Here is a 10,998-nt window from a genome sequence, read left to right as displayed (position 1 = left end):
TGGAGTGGAAGTGCATTCCATTGGGTTATCTTATAAGCAACAGAGAAAACTGAAGTGCAGATTTCATATAAATAGCTCCCACAAATTTCAAAATTTCAGTGGTTCCAAAGAATTCAAGATGGTAAGATCGGCCCTGCATGATTTGGAAATGTATTACAAACTTTAATTATTTTAGATCAATCGCATAATTGTGGTCCTTTGCCTTTGGACTGCACTTTCAATAACCTCTTCTACAACTCAAACCACAGCAGCAAACGAATCGATTGGTTGCATACTCTTTCCCGAACGGCCAAGATGTAAACCCAGTACAGCGACGGATAAAATAACGACTACGACTGAAAATTTGACAACAACCACAATAGAACTAGCAACTTTGACCACAACCACAGTCGCACCTTCGACTACCGAGGGAGTAACAACAACCACTATCGGTCCTACAAGCACAGAAATAAGTAGTACTTTAGCAACAACAGCCACTCTCGCTCCAACAACGACCTTAGCTCCTACGACCACCGAAGAAATAACAACCACCACTGTAGCACCTATGACCACCGAAGGAATAAACACTACTTTAGCAACGACAACCACTGTCGCTCATACAACCACCGAAAAAATAACAGCAACCACTGTCGATTCCACAACCACAGAACAAGTAACAACAGCCACGTCAGCACCTACAAGTACAGAAGAATTAACCACAACCACAATCGCTCCTACGACCACCGAAGGAGTTACAACAAACACTATCGCTCCTACAAGCACAGAAATAAGTACTACCTTAGCAACAACAACCACTATCGCTCCTACGACCACCGAAGAAACAACAACAACCACAATCGCACCTACAACCACTGAAGAAATAACTACAACCACGTTAACACCTACGGGTACAGAAGAATTGAGCACAACCACAATCACTCCTACGACCACCGAAGGAGTTACAACAAACACTATCGCTCCTCCAAGCACAGAAATAAGTACTACCTTAGCAACAACAACCACTATCGCTTTTACGACCACCGAAGAAATAACAACAACCACTGTAGCACCTACGACCACCGAAGGAATAATCATTACTCTAGCAACAACTACAACAAACACTATCGCTCCTACAAGCACAGAAATAAGTACTACCTTAGCAACAACAACCACTATCGCTCCTACGACCACCGAAGAAATAACAACAACCACTGTCGATTCCACAACCACAGAACAAGTAACAACAGCCACGTTAGCACCTACAAGTACAGAAGAATTAAGCACAACCACAATCGCTCCTACGACCACCGAAAGAGTTACAACAAACACTATCACTCCTACAAGCACAGAAATAAGTACTACCTTAGCAACAACGACCACTATCGCTCCTACGACCACCGAAGAAATAACAACAACCACTGTAGCACCTACGACCACCGAAGGAATAAACACTACTTTAGCAACAACTACCACTGTCGCTCCTACAACCACCGAAGAAATAACAACAACCACTATCTCTCCTTCAACCACCGAAGGCATAAACACCACATTAGCAACTACAACCACTACCGCTCCAACAACGACTTTAGCTCCTACGACCACTGAAGGAGTAACAACAACCACAGTCGCTACTAAAACCACCGAAATAAGCACTACTTTAGCAACAACAACCACTACCGCTCCTACAACAACCACTACCGCTCCGACAACTACCACTATCACTCCTAGGGCACCAATGTTTCCCTTTCCACCTCGGATACCATTTCCGCCATTTCCGTTTCTCGGATCCTTACCTAATTCTAATTCAACAGTGATTGCTATACTACCTGTACCGCCCCTTCCTCCACTTCCAGCATTTCCTCGGCTCCCACCTTTACCACGTCCCTTCGCAAATTTTTTCGGAAAATAGTAATAATAATAATAATAATAATTTGTATTCTTCAATATAAAATAAGTTCTATGATTCTGCTACACCCAAAAAAAAATGATCATAGAAACTAAACTATTCGTACATTAAAACTAAACTATTGAGTGTCAAAAATATCTTGATAAGATGCGTATTAACCTTATGACACCGAAAGTATTAAACTGAAACTTTCGAAGTTATCAAAGTGAAACTAACGAGTATACAATTTATACTCACTCAGTGTACTGAAATTTATGCTGATAGTTTACTTTTTATACTATTTAGTATAAAAGCTATCCTATGTAGTCTCCGTTTTATACTATTTCGTATACATTTTATACTAATCTAGAGGGCCGTAGTATACTTTTTAAGCTATTTATCGAAATCGTTAGTATACATTTGATACTATTTCGCATAAAACTTATACGATTTCCCCGTTGCCTGTAGTATAAAATTTATACTATTTTGTTTTTCGTGGTATCCCAAACCCAATAAAATCAAGTTGTATGTTGTTTTTCTTTTATTTCTATTTCACATATTATTTTGTTATTATTTCACAAATATTCATATTTTGCGCAACACACATAACACATGTTTTTAGCTCCTTCGTGTTTTTTTTTATATTCCCTTACCTAACACGTATATGCAGACTAAAATAAGTACAAGCAACAAGAGTAGGGGCCGTGATTGCGCGGTATCACCGCAGTATTGCCTAGCGCAATGGTAGCCACCTTGCTGGAGTTGTCCCAGGCTGCCTGCCAGTTGTCGACGCTCTGCATCCTGGCACTCCTCTTCACCTCGGTCTTGGTTCTGTGGCTCCCGCACCAGTTCACATAGGGGAACTTGGCCGGCAATGACGAGCGCTGCGTCGTCCGAGATCGTCCGGAAGGCACTCGCTGTTCTGACAGCACAAAGGCGGTACGTCGAGTTCGTTAGCTCCTTCGCGGTATGCATCTGTACGCGTGCGCAAAGCACTTGCATCTGAAAATACACAATATTTACCAACAGGGACAATATAATATTGATTTTTTTTAATTTTAGAACAAATATTTTACTTACATGTTGACTCGGCATAAAATCACAATCATCATTAACGCGTCAAACAACGCCTACTCCGGTAGCATTTTCTGTGTTCGTATACTCGCTATTGTCCTGGTTTTACACCAAAATATATGTTCGAATATTCGCTATTGTCCTAGTTTCACACCATTAAAAACTATTTAATGACTAGTTTAAAAATAACACTACAGGTTTACGCTTTATACTCTTTGGTAGAGCACTTACACTACAAAGTATACAGTTGAAACTAATTAGTGTTGAGTTAATACTTACATTTTTATACTAACTTTAGTATACTTTTAACACAACGCTTATTAAGTGTATACTTTTGGTTTTTTTTTTGGGTGTAATAATGTTAATTTTGTTGTACTTTTAATTTACCAATTTAAAAACAAGGCTGTAGTCTAGGCTGTGGTCTACAGCCTCGACTAACAAACTGTAGGAGCCACAGTTTTGGGCGGTTTGTGGGCGTTAGAGTGGGCGTGGCACTTTTCTGAAACAAACTTGCGCTGCGCAGGAATCTCAGGAATCTGCATGCCTAATCCCGGTATTGTAGCTCTTATAGTTTCCGAGATCTCAGCGTTCATCCGGACAGACGGACATGGCTAGATCGACTAGCCTTGTGATCCTGATCAAGAATTTACATACTTTATGAGGTCGGAAATGATTCCTGATATGCAAAAAATAATGCTTTTAAAAGATTTCGTGTGCCACCTATATGTGAGTATAATTTAGAAGGGCATAGATGTCGCTTTCGTAATGTAATTTACATGCTAGCGCCTCGACACCTAGCGGACGGTAGCGGTACTAGGGGTCATGCCAAAGCCTAGACCCAAACCATATTTTATAAATCTCTTCAGTCTAGCGACCTCTTGCGGAAGTCGACTGAAGCACTTGCACGTTTTCTAACATTTCTTAACATTTCTGTTACAAATCGAGAAAAGGAAGAACACTTGGCGCCTTGATTCAAAAAAATTGCATTTTTAGCTTTATCAAAATTATGTATACAAAAATAAATTGGCCTTTAAAATGAAATATAAGCCGCTATTATGCCCCATGAAAATTCAACCTTTTTTAATGTACATATAATTCTCATAAATTCTTTATTAATTCGATTTTTAAAATGTCTTGTTTCATTTGTGTTGCCCCCGTGTTAGTTTAATTAGTTTACTCTTCAATGCAAATGCCACACATTACATTATATTTAAGTATTCCGTATAAATATTTCTCCTGCTTACAAGCCATTTATCAAGTTCGTTTGGAGTATTTATTTAGGTTTAGTCAATAATTATTTGTGGTTAAATAATTTTAGCAATTAATTTATATAATTAAATTCTATAATTTGCCTTGCATAGCGGATCTCTCATACATACCGATGTTCCATGTGTTTCTTTGTGTTTGTGTAAGTGTTTTCTTATTTTTACATGCACATTTATATTTGCAAAAAACATGAATGGCTATTTCGTATTTAAATATTTTATTCCGTATCTATTTAATAATCGAATGTGAGTAAAAAGCAACAGTTAAACCTAAACGGTCTCAGAATAAACACTTTAAAATTATATACACTTAATAAAACGGAAATAAGATAAGAAACAAACTCAATTGATAGTAATCAAGAACAATAAATCCTGGAAACAGTATACAAATGTAATTTCTAAACTTTAAATACACATTTACCAACATCTATGCCTTACTTCATTTCCATAAATTTTTTTTACATTTTCTTTTATTAATTTTTAGCTTATGCATTGTAATAATTTTTCAAAGTATCACCCTGTGTTTTCTCATAGTTTTACGATTTTTTTCTCATTTTTTTTTCGTTTTATCCGTTTTTCTTAAAATTTACAACAATACTTCAACTTATTTATTATATTTAAAATTTTTTTAACAAATCGCGCACATTAAAATCGGGCCCGGAATCTGCGGCTCTCCAAAGGACGAGAGTCCAAAAATATGCGATAATAAAAAGTTGAAACAAAATCAATGCGAGTGTTTGTGTATGGCTATTGTAGGTTTACTTTTAGTAGACACTGTAGTACGTTGAACTGCTGCTTGGTTTTATTTTTTTACTAGAGCCGCCTTGCTATCTGAATTGTATCTAACGTCGATCTTTTTTCAAGGAATTAGTTTGAAGAAAAGTACACGGAAGAGTTCGGAAGAATCCATTGAAACCATCCGAAGAGTGGATACTTTTTAATGCCTATGGAAACCGAAATCGTAGGCTTCAAAGAAGTATATATCTCGAATTTTGGCTAGAACCAAGTCAGCTAACTGTAGCAGCTCTACTATTTTACTGTTGTGATATTTGATATTTCATTTGGTTTTTGTTTATCGTTAAGTTCTATTTTAAATATGCTGTACGTAGTTGGAGGAAAAAACACTTGAAATGTTTTGTTTGAACGAACTTCTTTAACTACATATGGTTCTGCCCTGCATCCAGTGAGCCAGTTTAACCCCGTCTCTGCTTTTGCGCTATATGGTTTGACTATTTTCGCTTAGTTTGGCTTTTGTGTCTGTGTGTGTGTGTCTCATTTGGTTTGTAGTGTGTGTGTGTGTGTGTAATTCATTTTAAATTTAATTTAAAATAGGAACAACCCCGCTCGGTCCCCGGGCCACGCCTACTGCTGCTGGACGAGCAGCTGCTCCACCTGGTCGGCGGTGCGGAGCAGGAAGGCGGCACTCTCGCGGTACGCGGATATCACCTGCCGCGCGGCGGTCACCTCGTTGGCGCTCAGCTTGTGCGGCAGGATGGGCGGCGCTCGGACGGACTGCCCGTCCATGCCCCCGCCGCCGGCCACCAGTAGTTGTTGTTGCTGCTGCTGCTGTTGCTGCTGCTGCTGCTGCTGTTGCTGCTGCTGTTGTTGCTGCTGCTGGAGTTGCTGCAACTGCTGGGTGGCTGTGACCAATGCGTTGTTGTTGTTCGCATTGCTCAGGGTGGCCAAGTTGGCGGCACTCAGCTGCGAGCTGATGTTGCCGGCCACGGAGCTGTTGCTGTTGTTGTTGCTGACCAAGTTGCCGCCGAGGCCGCTGGACAGGCTGGTCGGCTTCATCGAGAGATCGGTGGGCGTGACTGGAAAGGAGAGGAAGAGACTTAGATTTAGAAAATAAAACTTTTACTTAAAAAGAATAAAGGAAGGAAAATAATATTCCCTTAATGTATGTTATACATTTTTTAGCTTTTCAGAAAATAAGGGTTTATAAATTTGAGGGATATAAGTCGAAAAAACGATTTTATAGTTAAATATGCAGAAATTTTCTTATCCTGTCTCTAACAAACTGAACGGGGTGAATGTTAAAGTTATATCGATGCGTTTATACCAAAATTCAATTATTTGAATTAATTATTTATTAAAGCTTTCGGATGTGATAATCTAATGCAATCTTTCAAAACACCTTCACTGAGTACATTTATGTAGAAGAAACCATGTTGCAAAGTGCTCCTAGCAGTAAGATACAATATTCGCTGAAAAATAATACCCTCACCATAAAAAAAGCCATTGTCAACTTAAGATTTCATTTAAGGAAATTAATAATCTTAATTGTTATTTTGAAATTTTCAGGGACTTACTACTTTTTTATTAATTGATCGAGAATATATGTAATAAAGTTATATATTGTAATAATCAGAAGTGAATTTTAAAAATTAACCTACTTTTATAGAAGACAGCAAATTTTAAAATGTCTGACCACAATTAGTTTAAATTTTATTTTTCATTATTTAATAATAACTTTAATTAGTTCATTTAATATTTAGTAAAGATTCTGCTTTAAGGCGCACCTAAACTGGTCCCTAAATTTACTTGTCTTTTTAAGAATATATGTACTCACCATTTCCCAGGCCAGCCACTCCGGGAAAGTAACCGGGATAGCTGGGAGCCCGGCCGGCGGCGACGGCCGCTGCTGCGGCGACGAAAGGCGAGGCCGTCGAGGGGGAGCTGAAGTCCGTGGTGTACGGACTGCTGGCCGGCAGTCCGGCGCCGTTGGAGGCACCTGCCCCATTGGCCAGGGTCAGCCCGGTGACGCTGGCGCCGCCGCTCACGCTGGCATTCGAGCTGAGGGCCAGCGGGGAGCTGCGCGCCGAGCTCATCCCGCCACCGCCTCCGCCGGCGGCACCACCGCCCCCGCTGCCGCCCACAGTGCCAACTGCCCCACCAAAGGGCAGGACGTCCGCGTGCTCCGAGTTGGGCGTGGAGCGGGCGAAGCCGACGGCGCTGACGAACGGAAGGGCGGAGGCCGCCACGCTGGTCAGTCCGGCGGCGTCCGCCACACCGCCCATGCCGCAGGTCGCGGTGGCATTGCCGGCGGTCGTGGTGATGGTGCCACCGGCGCCCGAACTTGTGGCAGCCGCCACCGCTGCGGCCGCCGCTGCAGCCGCTGCTGCGGCCACCGCACTTCCGGGAGCGGGAACGGCATGCGTGATGGGCTCCAGGCCGATGCGCATCCGCTTGGCGTTCATCGACTCGTTCTCGCAGGCGATGGCCAGGATCTGCTCCGCCTGCACGGACGTCAGATGGGCGGGAGTGGGTCGGGTCTGGAAAAGTAGGGCACATTAGATTTTTGGAAATTCAGTTATGTACTCGTCGCATTTGCATAAAAACGTTTGATTTACGAGTTTCCTTGAAAAATAAACTCAGGGAATGCAGAGTTTTCAAAATGTATGTGTGCTCAAAAAACGTAGAATTGGTACATATCTTAGTACGACTTCTTAAGAAACCCTTGCTTTCTTTAAAATATATTATATTTGCAAATATATGTGGAAAAGTCTATTTTGCTCCTTGAGAAAGCTGAGAATTTAATAGCTACTATAATTTTTTTCGAACAAAAAATAATAGAATGGTTCTTTTGCAGAAGTGGAGTGTCAAACTTGAATTGGGATTCATAGTTTTTAGTACATCTTTGCTAAAAAAATATATAAATATACTTTTACATTATAACCTTTGACAATTATTTCCATAAAAATAGTGATTTTTAAGACATGAGTTGAGCAAAATTACTTAGAATTGACTCTTAACTATGTTCCCCCTTACGATTTCCTTTTTTCTGCGTGAGATTATTTTGCCCTTTGATATGAAATCTATTATTTAGGTATTGTTAAACAAAGATCAAATCAATTTTCTTTCAAGTCCCTTATTATATCATACCAATTACCAAATTACTGAGTTAATCACTCCAAACTCACCGTATTCTCCCATCCGTCGCGGGTCTTCTTGTTGCGCCGGCACGACTTCAGATAGGTGCGTATTCGTTTGCGGGAGCGGTCGCTGAACTCCGGGAACTGCCGGGCGCACGAGTCGATGATGGCCTGGATCTTCTCCTTGGGCTGCTTCGAGATGGGTATGATGCGATCGAGATTCTCATCGACGAACAGTCGCACGAACATCTGAAAGAGGCGGAGGGGAAGCTGTAGTAGCCCACACAGAACCGTGACCAGATGTCTGGCGAATCTTTGGCAACGCTTGGCTTTACATTCGCCGCTCACCCAGAGCTCACTCACAGCTCACGCTTTACTCACATTGAAGGCTTTGAGCCGCTCAGGATCGTGTGTGGTGGCCAGCTTCTCGTCCAGCTTGTCGTCGGAGTCGTCCTCGGACACCTCGTCCTCCTCCTTCTGGCCGGACGAGTTTGTCTCGTCCTGCGTTTCCATGGGCGAGTGGGCATCCTGCCGCGGCACCGGCGACAGCGAGCTGTCCATCTTGCCGCTGGCCGCCGCCGCTGCTGCCGCATTTTGGGCCAAAGCGTTCTGGTACTGGGCCCACAGACCACCCACCACGCTTAGGTCGGGACCCTCGGTCCCATTTCGCACCGCCGTGGAGTTCTGGTAGTTCCAGGCCAGTAGCATCAGCTTCAACTTGTCGGCGTCCTTCATCAGACCGGCGTAGGCCTCCGATTCGCTGACCAGGCCACCGCCCAGTCCGCTGACCACCTCGCCCAGGAGGCCGCCGGTGCCCACCGCTCCGCCTGCTGCACTAGCTCCTGCCCCTCCTCCGGCGACGCCTCCTACGCCCACACCAACCACACTGGCGGCGGTGTCGGTGCTCACGACCGGTGTTGCCGGAATAGTTTCCTGGAAAGAAAAGGAAGCGAAAAAGGTGGTATAAGCAAAATGTTCCATTATCATACTCTTTCCTTGAGGCAGGTACAGCAAAAAAACAAGGAAGAACGCTATAGTCGAGTACCTCGACTATCAGATACCCGTTACTCAGCTAAAGGGACCAAAGGAAAGTGGAGATATGCAAGCAGCAAATGCGCCACCTACCGGCGGTAGACAGATTTAAGCATTGTGGGCGTTGGAGTGGGCGTGGCAAAGTTTTTTTAAATCAATCGATAGGTATTGACGAGACCAATACATTTCAGTTAAAATTTTTTATCTAGCATAAAAATTGTGGGCGCCACAGATTTGGGCGGCTTGTGTGCGTTAGAGTGGGCGTGGCATATTCGCGTAACAAACTTACGCTGCGCTCAAGCCTACGGAATCTAAATCTGAAATCCCGTTTCTCTATCTTTGATATTTTCCGAGATATCCGCGTTCATATTTACGATTTTTTGAAGTTTGTGGGCGGTTTGTGGGCGTTAAAGTGGGCGTGGAAAATTTTTTTTTAGGTCAATCGGTAGGTATTGATGAGAACAATACATTTCAGTTAAAATTTTTGTTCTAGCATCAAAACTGTAGGAGCCACAGTTTTGGGCGGTTTGTGGGCGTTAGAGTGGGCATGGCACTCTTCTGAAACAAACTTGCGCTGCGCAGGAATCTCAGGAATCTGCATGCCTAATCTCAGTATTGTAGCTCTTATAGTTTCCGAGATCTCAGCGTTCATACGGACAGACGGACAGACGGACATGGCTAACTCGACTCGGCTAGTGATCCTGATCAAGAATATATATACTTTATGGGGTCGGAAACGCTTCCTTCTGCCTGTTACATACTTTCCGACGAATCTAATATACCCTTTTACTCTACGAGTAACGGGTATAATAATAATATCAATTTTAGTTCAATATTATAATGTAATCTTGTACAGGAGTGTCAGAGAAATCACTTCCAATCGAATTTCCCACTAGAAGACGATTTAAAAATGTTCCATTAATGAGAACCAATTTTCACTGAAAAACAACGATCCTTGCTTTTGTGATCTTATTTTAAAAATGTGTATTGTTTTGTATATAAGTTTTGTATTTAATTTTCGAATTTAATCGTCTTTAATTTTTTAAAAATTCGTTAATTATCTGTTTGGTATATGTAAATTATTAAGATGCTCTATTAATGTTAACCTTAAACGTAATTTTGCGGAAGAGATTTTCCCTTCTGTTATGTGAAACCATTTTCCTTTTATAATTTTTATTTAAGGTAGCGAAGAGCGAACTTTTTGGAGACCGCAGCTCAAAGTTTCGGGACTTTGTTCGATATGCCAAATCCCAATGATTAGAAGTAGAACCAGTTGGAAGTTCGTTAGAGCATTGAAAAGAATGCAAAAAAGACGCAACGTCAAAGAAATCGTCTCAAACCCCAGACCGGGCTTCAAGGGGAAAGTTTTGCCGGCTTTCATCTTCAGGACAGGTCCGGTTCACCCTCAATCTGCTCCCTTTTCCCGGCTGTCCATTCTTGGGGTTGCCTTTTTTCACAGTCCGCCTTTTGTGCACTGGAAATTAGTCGTATAGTGGGCCGGGGCTTGGGTCACTTAAGGGGGAAGTGGGCTTACGTTTACGGGTTGAGTTCCCGACCAGCCCCTTTGCGGGCAACATGGCTCTAATGAAACATTTCGCCCAAGACGTTGGCCGTCCGGCACACAAGCATTTTTCCTCCGCACTCCTTTGGTTTTTGTGGTTGAAGGACACAGTCCTTAGGTGGGGCCATGGTGGTGTCCTGAGATTGAGGATTGGGACTGGGAATGGCAGCACAAATGAAGCTGTGTTCCGTGTGGATGGCCATCAAGATTGAGGCTTCCTTCTTTTTCCCTTTAAACGTGAATGGACTCTAAGTCTTAATTAACATCAATTTGTTGGCTCTCCGGGGTACGTATAATTTGTGGAATTTTAGCAGTGACAAAAAACGG

At 42.3% G+C, this 10,998-nt stretch overlaps 3 protein-coding genes across 4 annotated transcripts in view; 1 reads left to right on the top strand and 2 right to left on the bottom strand.

The window, feature by feature from the left end:
* The first annotated feature begins 112 nt into the window (after positions 1-112).
* Positions 113-1,888, top strand: LOC119546315 (mucin-2). The gene is made up of 2 exons (XM_037852514.1): positions 113-121; positions 176-1,888. The coding sequence occupies exons 1-2, from the start codon at positions 119-121 to the stop codon at positions 1,886-1,888; spliced, it is 1,716 nt and encodes a 571-aa protein (XP_037708442.1). The 5' UTR covers positions 113-118.
* A 93-nt stretch (positions 1,889-1,981) lies between these two features.
* LOC119547862 lies at positions 1,982-3,275 on the bottom strand. The gene is made up of 2 exons (XM_037854894.1): positions 2,945-3,275; positions 1,982-2,866 (listed from the first exon to the last, which is right to left on the bottom strand). Exons 1-2 carry the CDS (start codon positions 2,957-2,959, stop codon positions 2,504-2,506), a joined length of 378 nt encoding a protein of 125 aa, XP_037710822.1. The 5' UTR covers positions 2,960-3,275; the 3' UTR covers positions 1,982-2,503.
* A 766-nt stretch (positions 3,276-4,041) lies between these two features.
* Positions 4,042-10,998, bottom strand: part of LOC119546686 (glycine, alanine and asparagine-rich protein) — a 62,870-nt gene continuing 55,913 nt past the window's right edge. The window contains exons 4-7 of one of the 2 annotated variants that reach the window (XM_037853162.1): positions 8,460-9,011; positions 8,127-8,327; positions 6,776-7,478; positions 4,042-6,017 (exon numbers count right to left, since the gene is read on the bottom strand). In XM_037853162.1, the coding sequence (XP_037709090.1) occupies positions 5,566-6,017; positions 6,776-7,478; positions 8,127-8,327; positions 8,460-9,011 (1,908 nt within the window). In that variant the 3' untranslated portion in view covers positions 4,042-5,565. The remainder of the gene's footprint in view (positions 6,018-6,775; positions 7,479-8,126; positions 8,328-8,459; positions 9,012-10,998) is intronic. The other variant, XM_037853163.1, reaches the window with a different exon arrangement.

Source organism: Drosophila subpulchrella, chromosome 2L (assembly GCF_014743375.2).
Source record: "Drosophila subpulchrella strain 33 F10 #4 breed RU33 chromosome 2L, RU_Dsub_v1.1 Primary Assembly, whole genome shotgun sequence".
Classification (NCBI taxonomy): Eukaryota; Metazoa; Arthropoda; class Insecta; order Diptera; family Drosophilidae; genus Drosophila; species Drosophila subpulchrella.
The sequence above is the reverse complement of the archived record's forward strand: the minus strand, read 5'-3'. Positions and strand labels throughout refer to the sequence as shown.